At 37.7% G+C, this 23,783-nt stretch overlaps 1 protein-coding gene across 6 annotated transcripts in view; it reads right to left on the bottom strand.

Annotated features, from left to right (window-relative positions):
- Positions 1-23,783, bottom strand: part of ANKS1A (ankyrin repeat and sterile alpha motif domain containing 1A) — a 270,152-nt gene that overhangs the window by 136,753 nt on the left and 109,616 nt on the right. For 3 of the 6 annotated variants that reach the window (XM_069073496.1, XM_069073497.1, XM_069073501.1), the window contains exons 3-9: positions 18,188-18,344; positions 16,438-16,500; positions 10,155-10,451; positions 9,212-9,287; positions 8,820-8,921; positions 8,608-8,706; positions 3,635-3,831 (exon numbers count right to left, since the gene is read on the bottom strand). In XM_069073496.1, coding sequence (XP_068929597.1) covers positions 3,635-3,831; positions 8,608-8,706; positions 8,820-8,921; positions 9,212-9,287; positions 10,155-10,451; positions 16,438-16,500; positions 18,188-18,344 — 991 coding nt within the window. Of the gene's footprint in view, positions 1-3,634; positions 3,832-8,607; positions 8,707-8,819; positions 8,922-9,083; positions 9,288-10,154; positions 10,452-16,437; positions 16,501-18,187; positions 18,345-23,783 lie in introns of those variants that run through there. The other 3 variants (XM_069073498.1, XM_069073500.1, XM_069073502.1) reach the window with 2 other exon arrangements.

Raw genomic sequence — 23,783 nt, 5'->3', positions numbered from 1 at the left:
GAGAGAGAGAGAGAGAGAGAGAGAGAGAGAGAATCAGGTTGATTGGGGATGCCCCTGGACACAGTAGACTTTAGGTCTTTTCCAAGTCTCAGTTTAACTGAGGCAACGCCTACTCAGTGATTTTAGGCAAGAAATGAGGCAAAGAATTGCTTCTTCTACCTAGTCAAAAAAAAAAAAATCTGGTAGGGGAAGACTCTCAGGGTTTGTGGACAAAACCGAAATAATAGCTATTTACACTCACTCTGAGCCACTAGGGCCCAAACAATGACCAAGTGAGGTTTGGGCTGAGTTGTATTGTTCAGATCAATGAATAAGAGCCAGAGTGATTTGGATTTAAGGCCTGGTCTTTAAGAAAGAAATCTAGCCTGTGAACCCAATATTTCAGTGATTGAGTTTATATTCCTTTGAGCAGAACACCCTCAGATAAAGGTATGATACCCATTTGGGTTCCCAGTGGAGTAGCTACTACTACTCACAGGTGGTTGTCCTTAGTTCTCAAAGAGTATCATGACATCAGGAAGGTGATGCTGTGACCTACAAGTGAATTGGATTTAAGTGACAGAGGGCTATGCAAAATCACCAGCCTTAGTATCTCCTCCAGAGTCATCTGGACCCAGCAGCAAAATAAAGACCAAGATGACTGGAGATGGCCCCAGATGCAGTGGAAAATTTTGGCCTCTTTAATTGACAAGAAAAAAAAAACCGACTTAAAGTGCAACACAACCAAAGCTGATATTAAATTACTTGTTCCTTAGCAAGTAATCCAACAAGTAGAGTCTCTTGGTTTTTCACAGACCCATTTTCATCACAATTCTCTTTCAATGGTTTCTGCTCCTTAAGCTGATATTAAATTACTTGTTCCTTAGCAAGTAATCCAACAAGTAGAGTCTCTTGGTTTTTCACAGACCCATTTTCATCACAATTCTCTTTCAATGGTTTCTGCTCCCCCTGCTGGCTCTGTGTGAAAATACCAAAAAAAAAAAATTCATAGCTTAATAGAGCTAATGTATTTAGGCTGGACATTTGGAAAAGGGTAAAACACTAGCACTGTATATATACAGAAATTATACAGGTGCCTTTTTTTTTTTTAAAGCAATCGGGGTTAAGTAACTTGCTCAAGGGGCCAGTTATTTCTGGGTGTGGTGCTGAGTATCTGAGCCCGGATTTGATCCAGGTCATCCCGACACTGGAGCCAGTGCTCTTACTCCCTGTGCTACCTGGCCGCCCCTACAGATGCCTTTTTGACCAATATCTCAACCCTAATCCCAACTTTCCAGATACCAGTCAACTCCAAAGGGAAAATCTGGGTTTAGGCAGGGTCAGCAGTTCTGAGATGTTGTAATGGGAATGTAAATTTTTAAGATCTTCCCTGCCCCTAGGCTAAAGTGCACCTGGAGCCTGGGGTGGGAGGCTTGTTTTTCAATAGATACTTCTTGATTGGCCAGTGAGTCAATAAGGTTGTTACATTCTCTGAGCCAGGAGAAGGCTATATAAGCCCTGATGTGTAGCTTTGTTTTGGGGCTCACTTTGAGAAGTGTTCTGTGATTTGATATGGATTATGGGAAGCCGTTGTCCAGAGCGCCCCCCCCCTTTGAAAAAAAAAACCCAGATGTTGATTTGGTATGGATGTAATGGCTGGACAGTTTGGAAAGCTGTCTAAGCTGTCTACTTGATCTGTTTCTGTCTTGATAATTCTGCCTGTATACTTTGAAGTTCGGGGTGCTGACCTTTTTCCCCTGAACAAGGTAAACGATATATGTCTCACTGATTAAAGTAAGCTTGTTAACCCATTTTGAGTTGCTTTCCTTTATCAAAGCAGATCCAAGAACCTGTGTTGGCAGCAAACCCTGAGGACCCTTGGAGTGCTTGCTGCTACAGATGGTCAACTCCAGGAGGCCACCATGAAGTCAGGGTCATTCTAGAGTCAGACTTTAGGTTTGGGCTTGCAAAGAAGAGAGTCCATTTCATTATGGCAAACCTCTTTCTCTCATAGAACCACAGAAGATCTATTACCCTGGAACATACTCAAAGAAGCAGGGTCTCCAGGGCTGTCAGTAATCCTAGGGGCTGTAACAGATTCCTTGGCCTTGTTCGGCCTCAATAGTAAAAAATAAGCATAAAAACAAAAAGTACTTCAGTCAAGGCAAGGTCTTCAATGTGACCTTGGGAAGCACAAAGCTAACCTGTCTGGAATAAAATGCTCAAAACCCCAAACCACAGTATATGACCAAGCAGGGGAAATGATTGTAGCAAAAAGCCCCCAAAATGACAAATCATGCTAGGGGAAATTGTTGCTGCTATTTGTCCTTAGTTCTAAAAAAGGACTATGACATCAGGGAGGTGATGCCATGACATACAAGTGAGTTGGATTTAAGTGAGCGAGGGCTTCACAAAGTCACCAGCCTTCCTTTCTCCTCTGGAGCCATATGGGTCCAGTGGCCAAATATGGATCAGGACAACTAGAGATGGCCCAGGATATAATAGGGGATCCCCGGCCTTTTCAAACTAAGGTCCTTAACAGGTCTCAGTTTGAATGAGGCAGCACTCATTCAGTGATTAAGATTTAACAAAAAATGGTCTCTTAAAACATATTGTTTCCTAGGGGAAATAATATGGAAGGGAATCCTAAGAATAGTAAAAGGATTTGAGGTATGGAGGTATAGAAAGAGGCAGGAGCAGTGGTAAGAATGAAGGCCACAACAGTCAGGGGAAACAAGGTAGAAAATAAACTGATTCTTAATGTTCTTTACTCCCATGTTCCAAGTTAAGACTAAAGAAAACACAACCTTTTTATCCAGAATGTAAGGGACAAGGCTGAATAGAAGCAAATGTAAGCATATATGTAAGCATGGTAACAGTATCAATGAAGTCTCAAGATAGTTCAGCTTAATACAAATCCTGACCACATGGAAATCCCTGAGAGCAGATAGAGCCTGAGACAGCATCCTCCATACAGGTTAGGATTAATTCTAGTGGACTTTTTGTTATTTCTTGTTATAAAAATGACTCTGGGAGCCCTCTAAACAAAAAAGTAAAATATCTTAGCAAAGATTTCACATGCTTGTTTGAATATTTTTGCTCCTTCCTTGCTTCAGAGGAGAAATGGCAAAATATTGGGAAGTCATCTCATTGTGCTGACACCAGAAACATTCCATCTCTTAATATAAGCACCATTTCCTTATCAAGCAAAGAAAGTTCTAATCAGAGCAGGAACTGTCACTGTAACAGAGATTTGCAAGGACCTCACAAAGAAGACTCATGTAAGTCTAACTATGGGAGACAATACATATAGAAGGGGTCAGTTCTAGGGCAAATGGCAAGGCCCAGGAGTCCTTAGGGTGAAATGGAGAAGACAAATGATAAAGAGGGATTAAAGTCACTTGAAGTTTAATTTATTTTAATACCATAAACCTTTATTAAACATTTACTGTGTGCAGTATGATGCAAATGTGATGGGTTTTGAGAGAAGTCTCCTCCCATATTATTCTTTCATACCCCCAAGAGTACAAGGGTATGCCAAACCTGGAACCCCAAAAAGGGTAGCAAGCAGACAGAAAGACCTCCTGGCCCATCTCTCTGCTTTCCCTACCCTCCTCCCACCTTCTTTGGGTATAAAATCAAAACAGATACACACAGGCCTTACTCCAGATGCTTTCACAATGGATGCTTCTGCCTCCTTGGTCACAGATTCTCGGTCAGAAGACTTTCCACTGGTCATGCTATCTAAAGAGTGGCAGGAAATGGCATTATACAGTGCTTCATAGGGACCTTCCTCCTGTGAATTCATGTCAAAATCAATGATCAGCTCGTTTACTGCTTTTTCCACATCACCTAATAAGGACAAGGAGAACAAGAAAAAGGGAGGAAGAGGAAAACACAAAATTTAAGAACTGCAATGCCTCTAAATGCAGAATTCTGATTCTGATGAAGCTACATAATTTTCATACCAGTGACTAACTAATCTGGTCCTTAGACCTGAAAATAAGAGTGTTTACTTTAAAGCTGGAGGGCACAAATCTCAGAGGTAGAATGTCAGAAATAAAACATATTCCAAACTACACATGATCAGAAACCACTTCTAAAAAACCTTCTGACAAATGGTTCTGCTTCTACCTGAAGCTGTCCAGTGATACCAAACTCAAGACTTTTCCCAGGTAACCCATTCCCCCTTTTCAGAGGCCTAGTTATTCAGAAGTTCTTCCTTATATGCAACTTCAATTCATTATGCCTCATTCTGTTTTCTGGGGCTAAGCAAATTAAACCAAATCCCTCTTCCACAGAAGGTCCTTAAAATACCTGAAGATGATTATCATGTTTGCCAGTAAGGACTTCTCTTCTGCACTCTAAATACCCACAGTTCTTTTAAATGAACTGAAGAGAATCTTACCCAGTTCAAAATACTAAGCTTCTGAATGGAAGTCCACAGAAAAGATATGTTGGGGAGTCTCTTGTACCTATATCCATCTCTCTGCCATGAGAAATTATTTTTGTCCTTTACTTTTCTTACCATGTGTTCCTATATCCAGATAATTTTTAGTGCTGAACAGAAAATTGGATTTGGTGTCAGAAGACCTATGTGTGAATCTTGCCTCTACTCAAGTGTACGAGATCAGGAAAATTAACTTTTTCTAGTCCTCTCTCAGCTTTGTCTTCTGTAAAATCATCAGGATATTGATTAGACTAGAAATTATAGGACCTTTTCTGCTCTGAAATTTTATAATCCTATAATTATATCACATTAGAAATCCAAATTAAAATATTTTTAATGTATCATCATACGCCTATTAACAGTCAATAAAAATGATATCTCAGCAGGGATACAAGGTAATAGATATATTTATACAATCCCGGTAGCACGATAAATTTGCTTACTTTTTTTAGAGTTTTTAGAGTATGTTGATTCAAAGAGCAAGAACTTTAAAAAATTGTTCAAATCCTTTCACACAATCAAATTCAGACTGAGAAAATAATACTAAAGGAAAAAAAACAATTTGTACAAAGAAATTTAAAGCAGTGTTATTCTTACCAGTGAAAATATTAGAAACAATCCAAATAGCTCAGAGTAGAGCAATCAGCTAAGGAAAATATAGTATATAAATATAAAAGAACATGACAATATGAAAAAAATGTGTGGATCACATCAATAAATAGAAAGAGATAGATAAGGACATATCCAGGGGTAGGGAATCTGTGGCCTGAAGGCCACATGTGAGGCCTCAAGTGAGGCCCTTTGACTGAGTCCAAGTTTTACAGATAGAATAATTTTATTAAGGGGATTTGTTCTGTGAACATGTGGCCTCAAGGCCGCAAATTCCCCACCCTGGACATTATCTATCTATCTATCTATCTATCTATCTATCTATCTATCTATCTATCTATCTATCTATCTGTTGAGGAAAAAACAAAATAAATACTGAGTATAATTATGCAAAATTATAGTTTATTTTTAAAAAAGCAGAAGAAAATTTAGAGTAATTAAACAGTTTAATATTCCTTGTGTTCTTCTTTGGGTAAGCTATAAATATGTCCTTAAGGACTTTATGTGAATGTGTTTATATATATATATATATATATATATATATATATGAGCACAGACATTTGTGTATTCCTCCAATGATCTTTAATTGTGGCATGAAAGGCATCATGGGTTCTTGATGCTTATTAGTGAAGTTTAAGTTCTGACAGGTCATACAGGACCTAAACTAAGCCAGAAAGGCCTAAAGTACAGAACCCAAAACTGGTCTAGCAAACTTCATAGATACTTATTGTCTGAGGGTGGGGCACAGTTGTCTCTCCTCTGAATTTAGCCTCAGTTGGAAGTTAAAGCAAAAAACTCCTCCCAAAGCCTCATCAGAATTTCCAGCCCCTCTTTCCACCCCCCTACCCTACCTGCCAACATCCCCTCCCCCTGCTTTTCAGATTTACTTCCATTAGAAGGTAAACTCTTTAACTACAGAGATTATCTTTCCTTTTCTTATTTGTATCCCCAGCATTTAACTCAGTGAAAGTCACATAAATGGCACTTAATAAATGTTTATCTACTATCAATTGATGATGAATACTTCTGGACACAGAAACTAAAACTAAAAGACCACCTAATAGGGTATGGAGGGGATGTAATTTGCATAAGCAGGGGGATGATAAGTATCATAGATAAAAAGGACTACAGAAATATACTGACTCATCATTTCACAGATGAAGAACTGAGACCAAGAGAAGTTACATGACTTGCCCAAAGTCATACAAAAAGTTACAGGGATAGAATATGAAACTGAATCTAGACTCTAAATCTAGTGCTCTTTCTAATGAGTCAGATATTAACACAGATGTTTGAAGTATTGAACCTCAAGTACACACACATACACACAAAGTTATCACTACTTATAGTGAATGAATCATAAGAGTGAGAAAAGACAGAACTACACATCTGTTATTTTGCTTTATGATAGAATGTAAGTTCCCTGAGGTAAGAGACGATTTTGATCTTATCTCTGTATCCCCAATGCTTTGTATATATGATGTATTTAATAAATCTTCACAGAATTGAGCCATTTACTCTGCCATGGAGAATGATCATTAGACTAGAAATTATAGCACACAAAAAAAAGGTCAGGAACTGAAACCCCAAATAAGTGGAATGGTATGAAAGCACCTAGCTAGCTAGCATTAATTAGTTCTAATATTAGATTACTGGAGAAATTAAACAGCAGATAAAAAATTACTTTGCGAATTTGATTCCTTAATAACATTGCCTCTGCCTTTTGGCATATAATAGAGAGTCCAAAAGGTATTAGGAGTATAGAAGGATAAAAATTCCAGTTTTCAAAAGGGGAAACAAGATGGACACTTCAAACTACAGAACAGTGAATCTGAATTCAATTCCTAGAAAAACTCTATGGTGCTTTATTAAAGGGATAGTTCATGAGCACTCAATGAAGGAAAGTGGTGAAGTCAGTCATTGAGAACAAGTCATGGTAGATTAGACTAGTTCCCTTTCCTTTTTTGGATTACTTTACTAGACTGCTGGATACAGAATTCTGTATACTACATAATAGTTCTTGAATCTAACAAGGCACCTGACAAAGTTTTTATATCCTTTTAGTCAAGATAAGTTTATGGGCTAGACAATAGAGTTAGGCAGATCTGAGACTGGTTAGAATGACTGAATCAAAAGACAGGTGATAGATGAATGCACTCTTACTAACCTGGAAGGGCGTCATTAGTGAAGTACCCTTTGTCTTTGGTTTTCTGTTCAACATAGGATCACAAATTTAGAGCTGGAAGGTACATTAAAGGTAAACTAGTTTTAAAAAAAAATACCCTTCATTTAACAGATCAGGACATCAAGACTCAGAAAAGTTATGAGACTTGTCCATCAAGTTAACACATAAGTGACAGTACCAGGATTTGAACCTAGGTCCTCTGATTCCAAATCTATCACTCTTTCCAATGCATGCTACCTTAATTTACCAATGACTTGAAAGAGTAGGTGACGTTTATCAAATTTCTGAATTTACAATGCTAGGTAAGATCAATATCATGTTGGACAAAAGAACTGGGATACACACATACACACACACACACGACTAGAACAAAACAGAATATATAATAAGATGAAATGTAATAGGGGCACATATAAACTGTTACATTTGAGTTAAATGCTTGTCTTTGTTTTAGGTGACATTTTAATGTATCTGAAAAAATAATTATCCTGATAATAGCAGATAGGTAGAACTTTCTGTATTGGAATATAAGGTAAATAGTTTATTGCAATAGTGTGTTCTAGAAATAGTCAAGTGGCTTGATCCAGCTATCTTCATAGATTTATAATCGCCATAACCACTAGGTAGTTCAATTTGAACTCAACCAGAGACTCATAACATTCTCTCTTAGCATAACAGTTCAGAATATCCCAAGCAAATACAGTCACAAACTTGAGATTCTAAAACAATTAACAATTAATAGTTGATAGAATGACCTAGTAATGGAATACATGTATTATCCTTTTCTGAAAATCTACCTATCTGAATACTGATTAGCCAGGAAATAGCCTAAATAACCTATAAAATTACCTTCTAGTTAGTGGCATTGATGGCAAGTATTAGGTAACTTTTCAGAAATAATTTTCATCAAGTACAATCTAACCTCAACCACCTGGATTTCGTTAAAACTATGTTGTTTCTATCCCTCTCTTCCTCAGAAACTTTCCCTTCCCCCAATCTCACTCTTGACAGAACACACACACCCATCCTAAAATATATGGCAGTAGGTAGGTCATATATTAATTCTGAGAAACAAAGTAGGCAATAGGGAGTGCCTGAAGCATTGTTCCAGCCTCACATAGGGAATAAACCTGCTCAGTATTATAAATAGGGAAATAAATACTGCTTGTATATAAGTTCAGATATGCTATGCATTAAGAAATGTACCCTGAAACTACATAAAAGCATAATTAATAGTTAATTAATAGGATGAATATTGGTCTTGTGGCACAACACCAAAAAACTATACTTACTGTACAGAGAGCTAGGGACTCCAAAACTGAGAAGGGGAAATTTTACATTTGGTCCAACCCAGGCCCTAACTGGAGGACAGAAACATACTCACCTTGAGACTTCAGGGATGTTGAGTCCACATTAGGGATGAATGATGGCTGGGCTCTGATAGATTTGTCTCCTTTTGTATTTCTTTTCCCAATCATGTATTCTACAAAGATAGAGAAAACAGCTGGAGCAAAGAAGATTCCTTCTTTACCACTCAGTCCTATCCCCAGTAGGCTTACTGGCAGGGCTTCTTTCTTCTCCCTCCCACAAACTGACCTTCAATAAATGCTGCTATTTGCTGACTTTTCTGGGAGGGAAGCTCTCGTACAGTGTCGAGTGCAGTTAGCCCCCGATTATCTTTTATGTTCACATCAATTCCTAGAGATGTACACAGGAAAAAGCAGTAGAATGATGAGAATTTTCAAGAGAACTTCAGACATAGCCAGACTCGAGTTCACTTACATCAGCCTTCCAGCAGAAATAATGGTTATCCTCTAAAGCCATTTAATCCAGCTATCCAAAAACAGGTCTTACACTTACACAGTCAAACAAATGCAGACACACATGAACTGGGTTCAACTGCAGCCACTGGAAATCAACCCCCTCCTGAGACGCTGTTCAGTCCCGACCCTGACATGCCGTATACAAGAGCACTGCCGACCTCTCACCTGCAGCCAGCAGGATTTGAACCACGTCTGTCTTGCCAAACAAAGCAGCCTCATGCAAAGCACTGCCCTTCTCCGTCTGTAAAGCAAACAAGAACTCAGTGCAAAACCTAGTCAGAAATTGTGATCCCAGAGATTAGCATGGGTTTACATGACAAACAGAAATTCCAAATGATTAAAGCCAACAGAGGGGACATAAAGGAAAATACACCAGACACACACACACACACACACACACACCTGCACGCATACACACACACATCCTCTTCATAATCTTCTCCTACAGTTTTCTCCGTCTGTTTTACAATAATTATGTATGACTTCTATCTTTGGTCTATGAGATAAAATAGCAGTGGTCCACATGTGACTCACCAGCTCCACATATCTCTAAAACCCAGACCACAAAGATCATGAGGGAGAAAAGTGCTAGAGGAAGACTGGGTGCAGGGGACTGAATTCACCTCTACTTCAGCTGTAACTTGATCCATGTAAAGACTATGACACTGGGCATAGTCTGAAAGGTGAGTACATAAAAATAAATTTGGAGTTTTATTCCACACCATCATGTAAGAAAGCTCTGAGAATACTTGACTATGTTACATAGTAACAACATGAATTTGCCAAAAATTGTAGGCTCTGAAGCAGTTAAAAGAGAGATCCTAATGTTCAGAAAGCTAAAAAAGTAATTCATTGAAATGGAAGAGCAAATTATATTCAGATTTATAGAGACAAATTTTCATGGATCACCCACTGAAAAGAACCTGACAAAATAGGTTCAAAGGAGAGATACATCTCTTATTAGCAAACAGTTTCACATTTCAATTTTAAAATGAATGAAAGCATTTTTCTAAATGTGCCAAATGATAAGAGCCCATAAGCCTGATTCCTGGGCCTTTTCTGTAGAAGCCAAGACCCTTGAAATTTGAAAGTACATTATCGAGGTTACCTGGTAGTTGCTGTCCATCCCAGCATCCAAAAGGACACGGACCACAGCTTTGTGGCCATTTCGTGCAGCCAAGTGCAGAGGAGTATGCTTCTTAGTGTTGCAGCTTAAGAGGTTGGGGTGGGCATTGAGCAGCATCTTCACCACCTCCAGCCTCCCATATAGTGCAGCCAGGTCCAGTGGTGTCTCAAACTTGTTATTGCGCATGGTGGGATCAGTCAGTTCCTCCAAAAGGACCTTCACCACCTCTGTGTGGCCATATTGAGCTGCACAGTGGAGGGCTGTCTCGTTGTCATTGTTCTAAAGAGTTAAAAAAGGAGACTGGCATAATCAGGTAGACTTAATGACATGGACAAAAAGGAATCAGATGGAAATAGCACTAGTAAAACTATTGAAGTTTAAATAAAGAAAATGGCAGAAATATTTCTGTAACACATTAATTTGAAAATAGTAGGTGACTGCTCTTCTTCTGAAGTGATGAATTCATAATTTAGGTAAGAGTGTCACTGATTAAAGTGATCAGTATGGCTTGGAGTATGTACCAGTTCCTAATGACTTGTAGGTGTCAGTTCCTAGTGAACTCCTCAAGCCACACTGACCACTCAATTGGTGACACTCTTAACTAAATGTTTAATTCCCAACTGTGAAAAAAGAGCAATCACCTACTAAGTATTTTCAAAATGACCATGTCTCTCTCATATCTTGTGCAGAATCAAAAAGATAGCATATGCATAAAAGATATTCTATAGAAGTCTGGTACAGATAGACAACAACAACAATGTCACAACCATCAGTTTAATTTAAACTTCAATCAGCTTTACAATACAGTACTTATCTAATTGCATTATTTTGATTCTCAATTTGTCAGCCATCCCATTTGTCTTGATCTCCAGCTTTTACAGAAAGGCATTTTCATATGGCTTCAGCATGCAAACCAATCATGAATGCCAAGAAGGGAAACCACCCAGGAGAACAGTGCGAATCATTCTACACATCAGCCAACAGCCAGAGGGGGGTGGGGGGCTCGGGAGGGAGATGACACACAGGATAGGGATGACAGGAAATGATGCTAAATGCAAAAGGAATTCAGAGACCCCTGACTGCTGCACTGCTTCTACTAGAAATACCTGAACCAATTAACACATGCAATATCTATCATTAAAACAGCAGTGCAAGGAACAATTTTACATAGAAGATGCAATCAAGACTTTTAAAAGTTGTTTGCAAGATGCAAAATATACAAATATAATCTATCAATTCAAATTCAGACTTGCCCCTCAACCCCAATTTGACTTTTGGTTTTAACTAAAGAGCATAATTAAAGAAGGAAAAAAGAAGAGGTTTCAGAAGCATTTATTGGGCTAATATATCCAAAAAACATCAGTTGTTCCAATTGTGTTGCAACTTCTCTATTTTCTACCAATGAAAATATTTGTGTGTATGTGTGTATACACACACATATGCATGTGTATATATATTTATACATGTACTACATAACTATATGACACTGAGGAAAGAAATTTCCATGTGACTTGTTAGGCACATTTAGCAAAGTATTTATTGTGATTTAGGAAGAATTTTTAAAACTCATCTATTGGCTTTGCAACTTTGTGAGACAGGAAGTGCTTTAGAAGAGGGGGCGTGATTAAAAAAATCAATATTTTGCAACTTTCAAACTGTAAAAATAAAGCCTTCTACAATTGCTTTAATTCTATTAATAATCTTAAAATATATTCTAGGGGTTACCCAAAACCATGCATGCAATTCGATCTGCTTTTGATCTGGCATTTGACTGCATCATTTTTTCCAGCTGCATTGTCACCCAGAAAAGTCTGGAAATTCTAGAAACAGGGCCCCTATGACCAGAGTTCACTAATAAACTATAATCAAGAAAATCAGGACAGAAGAAGTAGTAAAAACAGCCACAAGTAGAAGTAAATGCACACAGATAAATACAGGGTACAGAGAAAGCAAAACATTAAGCTCAAACAGGGCTCAAGTGAAGTAGCTGCTGGGGTGTACTTCAATCATCACCAACCACTGTCAATGACCAACACATTCTGCCTCTTAGTGTACTGAGTGCCTCTGAGCTCAAAGAAGCATATGAGAGAGAGAGAGAGAGAGAGAGAGAGAGAGAGACTCTGTGTCTGTGTGTGTGGGTATGTGTGTATCTGTCTGTCTGTTAATGGCAGGAGCACACTTGTTGTCTTCAGGGACAGCATCTCTGGGCTCAGCTGGCTTCTTCTGCTCTGCCTCACTGTGCCACTAGGCATCAGTCTCATGGAGCTTGCCCAAGCTCCTTTATTGCTTCTTTCCATCTACCACTTGATCCTGCCATTACCTTGCCTGGCAGCTCAAGTCTCTAGTCATAGATAGCAATCTTGGCTTCATGACTTTGTAATGAGATCTATCTCCTGGTTTATCCTTCTTCAAATTGGCAAATGGAAAGTCCCTTTTTACAATGAGAAACCACAGCCTACATGTAACTTGTGTCACATGACTCCTCTTTGATCAAAATAAAATAAATACAAACCCTACATAGTTTGATTAGGAAAACTTTCATCCAGGAAAAGTTCATATACTTTAGAGGGAACAGAATTCTTTTACTTACTGCATTAATTTTTCTTTGGTTAAGCACAAATCAGTTGCCAATCAATTCAAGGTAAACAGACTATCAAAACATACAACAAAAAAACCCAAAAATCTCTCCTGTGCCATTTCTTTTGCAGATGAACTGATGCTACCTGTTTCTTAACCCTTTTTGCAGATGAACTGATGCTACCTGTTTCTTAACCCTCAACATTCACCCAAGTTGCCTCAAGGCTGCCACACTAAAATCAGATTTCATTTATCATAAGTAAAAGGGAACTTATATTTTCTCTCTCAACAATGGTCAATGGGACAAGCACCAACAGCTTTCTTGTTCTCACAAAAATGTAAAGTAATATAATCATCCTCCAGCAAAAAGAAGGTAACTGATGCCTGTGGTCAAACACTCATTCACTCCTTCTTCTCGCTTTTACACAGATGTTTAAGTCTGAATGTCATTGTTATTAACACAGTTTTTCTTTTGGAGTAGAAGAGTCAACAAACCACTATGTCAGTCAATCATCAAGAACCCAAGGAGAACCATTAAAAAATATAGGAATGTGAAGGGTCTAACTATTTCCTAAAAATAAGTATGCCCTGAAACCTCTACAGGTGACATCCTAAGTACTAACTTCAAACTCTAAGGCATTCCAAGAATCATTGAATCAAAAGCTGGAAATTGAAGTGTTATCACGGGAACAGGAAGAAAGTAAAGTACCATAATTTCCAAATTCTCCTTTACAAATTGCCCATTCTTACCTATCTGCCATCTGGAATACCACCTTTCTATTTGCCTAACTTGGAAGAATTAGAGAGAGAATGTGAACTATATATATACATAGCATATAAAACCAGGCACCTTAGTATCTGGTAACCCCATCCCCTTAAAGCATAAATTCCATACATGACATCCTCAAATTTAAAACAAAAAACTGCAGCATAGGTCAGAATTACTTCCCTGTAGTCATTGGTCAAGAGAGGAAATATACAAATACATATCATAAGCGGCTAAGAAGAACTACACGGGGGTTTTATCATAGTGGCAATCCACAGAAGAATATACGTAACAGGGTCTCCTCTTTTCCAAGCGCCTAAAGTAGGACAGCTTATAATGAGTGTCTTTGTGTCACATTTAGGCAAACCTTTCTGTAATCAAGATATTGAGGGCAATTTGTCACTGAGAGTGGTGGAAATAACTAGGGATGTTTACAATGAAGAAGAAAGGTTTACCATGGAGAAGAAGACTCAGAGGGCCAGGTAACAACTGTTCTACAATGTCTGGAGGGCTGCTGTATAGAGAAAGATGACTTTTACATGCTGCTCTAGGGAACACAATTAGAACTGACAGATTACTAGAAGACAGATTTCAGTTCAACATAATGAAGAACTTTTCAAACAATTAAAACTACACAAAAATGGAAAAGGCTGCTTCTTAAAGTGGTAAATTTCCCAGCAATAAAAGTATTCAAAAGTAAATCAAATGACTTAACTATAAGCAATGGTGCAGGATTCTTGAACCAGGTGTGAGATGAGCACAACATTAATGTTAATAAAAATTTCATTTCTGTCAAGAAAAGACTAGACCCTTCATCTCTACAGGCAACTGCCTAGAGTAGCAAATTCAAACTCAAATAGAAACAGAGGCCACTAAGTCATACATAAGGATCTCTGTGGACCACATACTTAGTTTTAAAATGTAATGTCATCTATGTTTTACTGTATTTTTATTTATTTTACTAATTGCCTCCCAATTACATTTTAATCAGGCTTGGGTCTCACTCATGTGGTCTCCATATATGACACCTCTGAGCTATACAAAATAGCAAAATGACTCTCAGACAGGCCAAGTAGGTCACTGAAAACAAGTATAGGCATAATGCAAGAAGGTTTTGTTTATGAGCTAGCTCAATAGAGTGTAGCTATCAAAATCCATTCAGATTTGTCACCTTAAAACCAATATGCATTATTCCATTTTTCAAAGTGCAACTTTTAATAACTATATTGCTTTTTAAATGTCACTCAAAAAGCTGTCACACAAGGACATACTCCCACTCTTTGCTTTTCATTAACTAGGCCCTTCTTTAGCTGTGCAGGCCAAATCAAAGTGACAGGAGAAAGTATTTTCAAAACCACAGTGTCTCTTTAAAACTTCCCTTCAATCATATGCTTTAGTAACAAACTAACCACAAGAAGGAAATACCTCTAAATCCCTGACTTCTATCCTTAGAATGCAGTTCTTACTTTAAGTGTACCATTTTTAAAAACTTCTACCACAAAAATTACTAGATTCCCAATTCTTTTGAAATGACACTTTATGTCCACATCATAAGGCCTGATGTCAAAAATATTTAAAACACAAGATAAAAAGTGTCTTCCCAAAGCTATACCTGATATGTCACTGTATGAAAAACCTACATATCCCAATCATCCTGGTGACACAGTGTCTGTTGATTATACTGCTATCAAAAGAAAATCTCAGCATCTTTGATGGCTATCATGGAGAGAGGAGAGAGAGAGATCATCAATGATGAATCGCAACTTTACAAAATGAAAACATGAAATTTATTCTCAGCTCCTTCGAAATGTAAAAATTATTTTATGCTTGCTTTCCCTTCAAAAATTTTCTTGAGAAGAAACAGAAGGTAGCTAATATGGGCAACATCATGACTCAACTAGAGTTTGGTTTATTTCTTCTACATAATAGATCTCGTGTGGAATAAAATTTCTGGTCAAGCAGAGTTGCTATGACTCAAACGGAAAAACAGTGGTGGCCAGAGAAGCTCCAAATAGTAAAGGGAAAGTCAACCGAGCATGACACACTTAAAACCACATCCCATCATAAATCAGCTGTCTCATTACTTCCTTCCAGCACAATAAATAAAACTCAATTAAATATAGTGAGTGACTAAAAAAAAGCTACTCCCTCTTCATTTATTTTCTCTCTGCTGATAGCCTGATCAAGTAACTTAAGAAATTTTTTTGATCCACTTCACCAACTGTTCAGCTTTAATGGTGATTTGTAATCTTTTTTTTTGTGCTTTTTTTTGCGGGTCAAGAATGACTAAGCAGAAAGAAAAGCAAACAACGACTAGAGACAGAAGATTGAGGCTTAAAAGCCAGACACAAATGTACAGACTTAACAAAACAAGACTGAAGTAGCAAGCAGGCAACAGTGCCAAAAGAGGCAGTTAGTTACCCATGGCCTTTTTCTCCTATCCCCACCATGAGCTTTGGATAAAGCATCCCTCACACTTTGAAAAGAAATATGGAAGTTAGGTCCCAAAAAGACATGAGGAAAATATATTCATGCTCCAGCAGGTAAGAGCCTCCCGTTATTTGTGCTTATTAAGAATATTAATTTACTTAATTATCCTTGAAGTATATGGATTTTTCTAACAACAATTTTTAAAACCTAGCATCAAATTTAAAAGACTATGCCTTGACTCTCCTCCACCCTTATTGATTTTAAGTTTTTCAGATGTTTCTTTTAAAAATGGACAACTCTACTGTAGATGGTCTGAATTTTTTAAATTGTTTTACCATTCTCAGAAACAGAACATAAGTAGGTATGACTGGAGCAGTCATCAGTCAGGATGATGAAAATTGCTTGAGTAGGAGAGTAGGAGCAAGAGGAAGCCCAAGACTGGGTGCAGCTCGGAGCAATGATGCAGAGAAATCCTGGCAGCTAAGTACACACCTTTGCATTGATATAAGGGTCAAAGGGGCCGTACTTTTTGAGTTCTTTGATCTCAAGAGCATTCTACAAAAAGGAGAGGAAAAGAAAATGTGATGATAAAATGGATGAAATGCAGCAATAAAGTAATGTGTAGTCCCAAAGGGGAAATTAGATTAAACAAGGGTACCTTGAAAAGATATCACTTGCAGCACAGCAACCTAACCTCCATGGCACCTCACCTCACCACAATCACCCCATTTGTACAAATACTCAACTGAAACCATCAAATTAATAGTTTCTAAACAAATCAATGTAATGACACAGTTAATCGACTTCTCCATTTGCAAAGACTATCAAAATCCATCACATTCCCCAAGGAATGGTGGACATTTCTCTTCAACACTAGCCCCACTCTAGTGCTGACCTGCCTGACAGATTTTCATAACACTGGACTGGAGTCCATGACCACAAACTATCTTCCCCCTGACCCTGCCCTGCCTCATTCTTGCCCACCATGTGTGATCAAAGTAGGATGAAGCTATGATATCCATCAGAGTTTCAAACTTAGTTAATCTTTACCAAGATCCAAGTTCCAAGGTAAAAATTAGTACAGAAAGGACTGAAAAGTTATGAACATTTCTTAAATAAGAGGTATTATTTGTGTGGTCATTTAAAAACTGAGGAAGAACAATTAAAAACAAACTTCCTCCTCTGTACCTTTTGGCAAAAGAGAATTAACAATCAGCCACTGGGGTTAAACAACATAATATAAGTCATATTTTGTTAACAGTAGTCATATCTTAAATGTTAAAAAAGAAAACTAGGATTAGTCAAATACTGATGACCCACCTAGACAGTATAATCTCAAAGGGAATGGAAAATTGGCTAGTGGTCATATATATGTACCAAGGAAGCTGCTATATGACCCAGTAGATAGTGCAGGACTTGGAATCAAGAAAATTTGAGTTCAAATCCTGTAACTAGCTATGTGACCGTGAATAAGTCACATAACCTCTCTAAGCCTCAGTTTCTCATCTGTAAAATGGAGATCATAACAGTACCTACATAGTTGTTGTGAGGATCAAGATAACAAGTCAAGTGCTTTGCAAACCTTAAAATGATATATGTTAGTCATTATTATCTCTAGGAAAACTGCATGTTCTTCTGTCTTAATTTTTTCATGCCTATGGGCTAAGATTGCTTCTTACAAATTACACCACACCCATAACAGCTCAGCACAACCCTGTAATGTCACTGTTGGAAGACAATACTTTTTATAACTGTTCCTCCACAGGATGAGACCTCTGTCAGTCTGGGTGGCTTATTTGTGAGGAACAATATTGACTTAAATGCTACAGACTAACAGTTACTTACTCAATTGAGGGACTTAGGAAAATGGGGCTGAATGTATCAAGTAATTGGATGCAGTTTTATTTACATTCTCAACAACCAAGAGCAACAATTTCCTCTTTCAAACAGTACTGTAAAACACAGACAAGGATTTGCTTCAGCTCCGGCAAGAAGAGTAGGCAAAGAAAGAGGAGTTGTCAAAATGATAAAAGTCTTTCGATCCACATACCAGAAGCATACTCCTTCCTCACAATCTACACATATGCCTGCATAACTACAATCTGCAAGAATAATGAGATTTACCAACAGGAAACAGCACTGCATCCAGGAAGAATAAACCAAAACTGGGGCTATAGAAATAAAACGCCCCCTCCCACCACATTATTTTATAGTCAGATTACATGAAAAGTCTTCTTCCGACCTGTTCATTGACTTTGGTGTGGGAGGGTCCTTGGTGGATGAGTAATCGAACTATCTGAGCATCCCCCTTCCAGGCTGCCAGGTGAAGAGGGTAACAGCCTTTACAGTCAGCCACATTAGTCAATGCATCATTCCTTAGAAGAACCTCCACCACGTCCCTGGAAGGCAACAACATCTGATGAGCTTGCATAATTCAAAACTCTCTTTCCTGGGTTCCCAATATTTAGTTAAGAGTCTCCTTTGGCCCTTTTTCTCTCAAGCAAACTACTTACACAGATGTTGATAAGAGACTCTAACTTTCTGGAGCCACATTGTCTGAATCACTCCTCCCATTTACCTTGGCCTCTCTGACACTATCTCATTTCTACTCATCTGAAAATATCTGGCTTCCTTTTCTGTGCCTTGAAATCACCCCCTGCCTGTGATGCTTTAATAGCACTATGGAACAGAATTTACATAAATGAAGTAATGCAAAAACCCTTGGGACAATTTAATACATTATTCAAGGCAATTATCCTTTTGTATTGAATGCAGAAGGATAGATGGGAGTAGAACTTAATTCAAATATTACCCAAACATACATGGTATAATTTGAGTCCTTTGAAAAGGGGAAATTAGCTTTCTTCTTGGTGACACTATTAATTACATAGCTACAACCACATAATTATCCACCATACACATTAAATCAGAGAAAATTTCCACTGTAAATAAAAATCACCAATATTAACATAAAGCATGACATAAATGAACAACCCTAAGGGACCAAACAAAGACAAAGTATTTACGTTCTAATATGGAGATCATCTCATTGGGGGGCATAGAGTCTAATTAGACAGAAGGCCCAGAAGTGATTCTGTTATATCTTGACTAAAAAAAGAAAGAAAGAATAGAAAGAGAAAGAAAGAGGAACACACTAGGGAGAAAAGAAAGGGAAAATTAGCTCAAACAATCAGGATGAAAAAGTAGAAATCTAGATGAAAAAGGAGTGGGAGGAGTAGCCAATGCCTGAACGTCACTCTCACAGGAGGGAAGAGCAAGCGCGCACACACACACACACACACACACACACACACACACACACACACACAATCAGCTATGGAAGTACATTTCACTCCACAGTGAAAGGGTAAGGGAAGTACAAAAGAGAAGGGGATATTAGAAGGATGGTGGGTTAAGGGAGTGATTCTAAGCAAAACTCTAACAAAGTATGTATTCATAGTTCATAAAATGTAAATTTTTTAATCAAGTGTTCCAAGGCTCTACACTAATTTGATTACCACCAGTATCTAAACACCTTCATTTTCTATTATATGGTTTATATACCTCTTAGAGAAAACTTACCCATTATCCTCTATACATGACTTTCTTGCTCCCTTTTCAGAGTCATAATCCATTCCCACAACTGCCTAAAATATTCTCCTCTTGAAGCAGAGTCTTGACAGATGAAGAGTATAGATAAGGGGAAATTGGGCAGGAATAAAGGAATATACTATAGCAGAAAAGAACACAGGTCTTACAGACAGAAATTCTGGATTTAGGATGTGGCTCCAGGATTTACAAGCTGAAAATCACTTAACTTCCCTCAACCCCAGTTTCTTCATCTACATACTGGGAATAGTACATGCCTCCCAGAGAAAATTTTTGAGGAAAAATGCTTTATAAACTATATACATATGAATTATCCCAGATGTAGAAAATAACATGAGAAAAGGCACAAACACATGAAAATCATGGGAAAGGAGGATGTGTATGAGGGACAAGAAGAGTCCATTTTGGCTACAGCATAGAGTACAAAGTATGGCACAGGATGATATGAAGTTAAAAAGACAATTTAATGCCTGATGGTGAAGAAATTTAACAATTAAGCTAAGGAGCTTATTAAACTTTATTCAGTAGGCAATATGGCATCACTAACAGATCTAGAGTAGATACAAAGTTGTGATTTTGATAGGCAGGATAACTAAACAAGCAGCACAAGCTAAAGTAAGTTGCAAATTAAAAAAAAGGAAAAAATGCTCCTTCAAATCAACTTTGTTATTCACGACATGAAAATAATATGAGAAGTATTTAAAACAAATTCAGTAGAATGAGAGAGAAGAGTCATTACTATAGTAACTTCAGGGATAGAATTTCAGAGTTGAAAAGGACTCTAGAAGTCTACCCCAACCCACAGTATCTGGAGTCTCAGACTGTAGTAGAGACACCCTATAGAGAGCTGTGGACATGGGACTAGAGAACTTCAGGAAAAAAGTCAGTAATGGAAATAAGAGATTTTCTGTAGATGTAATTAAACTGTGCATGTAAATATTATCAAGGAAGTATAGAGAAACGAGAAAGCCAATGACAGAATCTTGAAAAACAGTAACGGTAAGAGTTAGAAAAAGGAAACAGTAAAGGAAATTAGAGGGAAGAAAAACAGGAGAGTGTGATGTCCTGGAAGCCAAGCAAAAAGAGAAAGAATTCATAGCAGCAATTCTGAAAGTGTAGCCCAGGAACTTCTGAGGATCCCTGAGATTCTTTATTTTCATAAAATTACTAGGACATTAAAATCTGTAATCAAGTAAAGAGCAATAGATATAATAGAAAAGCTTGGGGAAAGGAGGTCTCAAGTTTTAAGATGGGCCTTAAGAACAAAAAGTTTGAGAATTGATGATCTACAATGTCATGTGCACAGAGTTGTGAAAAAAGATGAAAACTGAGAAGTTATTAGATTTGGTCACCTTTAGGAAGGTGTGTATAGTAATAGGGAAAAGAGGTCAGGTTACAAAGGAGTTAAGGATTTAAGTAGATGGTAAAGAAATGAATGAATCGGGTTATTATAAACTATTTTTTCTAAAAACTTTGCTGGCAAAAGTAATTATAGAGATGAGAATACCTTCAGGGGATAAATCAAAGGAAAATCTTTTTAAAATTAAGAATATCACCTGGGGTGGCTAGGTAGCACAGTAAATAGAGCACCAGCCCTGGAGTCGGAATGACACAAGTTCAAATCCGGCCTCAGACACTTAACACAAAAACTAGCCATGTGAACTTGGGCAAGTGACTTAACCTCAAATGCCCTGCCCTCCCCCCTCCAAAAAAAAAAGCAAAAATATTAAAATTAAGACTATCTGAGCAATATCTGCGGACTGAAAATGCATATGCACACACATATACACACACACTTTTAATCAGCAAAAATCTACCTCCTCTTCTTCCTACCCTCAAACCCTTCCCCCAAGTGAGAATGAAAGAAAAACTAAACTCCAATTACAAACATGTAATTACATATAACTAAAAACATGTACAAAAATCAAGCAAAAGAAAAATTTCCCCCCCAAAAATACATCTCATTCTGTACCCTGAGTTCTTTACTTCTTTATCATGAGGTAGGCAGCATGTTTCATCATCAGTCCTTTGTAATCATGGTTGGTGACCAGAATTCCTAAATCTTTCCAAGTTGTCTTTACAATATTGTTTTCATTATACAAATGTTCTCCTGTTAACTTCATTCTGTATCAGTTCATGTCTTCTCAAGTCTTTCTCAAAATGTCTCCCCCATTTCTTACTGTACAACATTATTCCATCATACTCATAAAACAAAACTTGTTCAAACCATTTCCCAATTCATGGGTACCCTCTCAGAATCCCATCCTTTATCACATCAAAAAGAGTTACAGGGGCAGTTAGGTGGTACAGTGAATAGAGCATCAGCCCTGGAGTCAGGAGGACCTGAGTTCAAATTCGGCCTCAGACACTTAACATAAAAACTAGTCATGTGACCTTGGGCAAGTCACTTAACCCCAATTGCCCTACCTTCCCCCCTCCAAAAAGGAAAAAAAAAAAAGAACTACAAATTTTGTACATCCTTAAGAGTCCATTTTGCTTAAGGCTAATCCTACCTTTAATCTTCCCTCCCATTAATTCCCGATTTCCCATTTCTCCTATTTCAATCCTATATTTATGTACCCAACTCTGCATATGCATTCTTCTTTCCTTTGAGCAGTTTAGACGAGAGCATCAGCTCTCCCCATTCTCTCCTCAATTGTATAGATATCTATTTCTGCACCCTGAGATGAGATCATTTTCACTAACTTATCTTCCTCTTCTTTGCATTCCTCTCTCTTTCCTTTTCATTCTCTTAAGATCATTAACAGAACCACTCCTGGAACTTCTGTTTAATTAGACTACTTCTATGAGCCCTGATAAGGTTCAGTGGGAACATGTATCATCTTCCCATATTTGAACATAAGCACTTTATACTTTAGTTTTTTATCGTTGTTCAACCATGTTTACCTTTTTATGTTTCTCTTCATTCCTGTGTTTAATTTTCAGTCTTTTTATCAGGAATATTTGAAAGTCTTCTATTTCATTGAAGACTCATTTTTCCCCTGTAACATTATACTCAGTTTTGCTGTGTAAGTTATTTTTGATTATAAGTCTATATCCTTTGCATTCTGGGACACTGTACTCCAAGCTCTCTGCTCCTTTAGACTAATGGCTGCTAAACTGTATGAGCCTCAATGGTGGCTCCTCAGGACTTGAATTATTTCTTTCTGGTTGCTTGCAGTATTTTTTCTTTAACTTAGAAGCTCTAAATTTGGGCTGAAAGCTTTCATCTAGAAGTTTCTTTTTAAAAAGTGACCAACAGGTTGTTTCTACTTTGCCCTCTGTTTCTAAGAGATGCAGGCAGTTTTCTTTTAAGATTTCTAGAAATTTCTTTTCTTCATCAGGCTGCTCAAATACTCTGATGATTATTAAATGATCTCTCTTTGATCTGTTTTCCAGGTCAGTCATTTTTGCTATGAGATATCTTACATTTCTTCTATCTTTTTTCAATCTTTTGATTCTTGCTGTCTCATGAAGTCACTGGTTCATCTGTCCTATTTTAATTTTCATGGACTTTGTTGCTTGGGCAAGGGTTTGTACCTTTTATGCAAAGATAATTTCCTAATTCTTTCTTCCATACTTTTCATTTCTTTTCCATTTTCCCCCCTCTAGTGCTCTCATTGACAAAAACTTTTAAAAACTCTTTTAACTCTTTGTTCATCTCAGTTTGGACTGAGTTTGAATCTGTGCCCAAGCTGTGTTTTTCTTTAAAGGTTTTCTTGCAGATATTTTCAAGTCATTCTCTCCTTTTGGGTTTTTGTGTTGAGCATGTCTCCCTAATAGCTTCTTATGGTGGAATTCTTTTTTTTTTCTTTTTAGTTATTATTACAATCTATTTCCTGACACTGTACTTGATGTTAGGGATAAGAATTACCCATTTCTAGAGGGAAGGTCTAGGATGTTGCTGATGCTACTTTCTTTGGATTACTGAGTATTATGTTGTTTCACCATCGCAGGAACGGCTCAACCTATAGACCTACAAGCCTCAGTGTTTTCAAAGCAGTCTGGTCCAGAGTAAAATCTGACTGCTGTCGTCCTGTTCAAACTCTTAAAGTTCCTAACCTGGGTTTGCATCTCAGCAACACTGTTGGACTCAGCTGCTATCAAATACCTAATAAGCTATGCTTTGTCAGTGACACAGCTGCAGGCTCCCCTCTGGTCTGTAATTCCTGACTAGTTAATTCTCTGCAGGCTCTAGACTAGACTGGAACTGAGACCCTGCTCTGCTT

This window comes from Petaurus breviceps, unplaced genomic scaffold (genome assembly GCF_028583685.1).
Source record: "Petaurus breviceps papuanus isolate PSGF00001 unplaced genomic scaffold, PetGlider_PUasm1.0 90865, whole genome shotgun sequence".
NCBI classification, from domain to species: domain Eukaryota; kingdom Metazoa; phylum Chordata; class Mammalia; order Diprotodontia; family Petauridae; genus Petaurus; species Petaurus breviceps.
The sequence above is the reverse complement of the archived record's forward strand: the minus strand, read 5'-3'. Positions and strand labels throughout refer to the sequence as shown.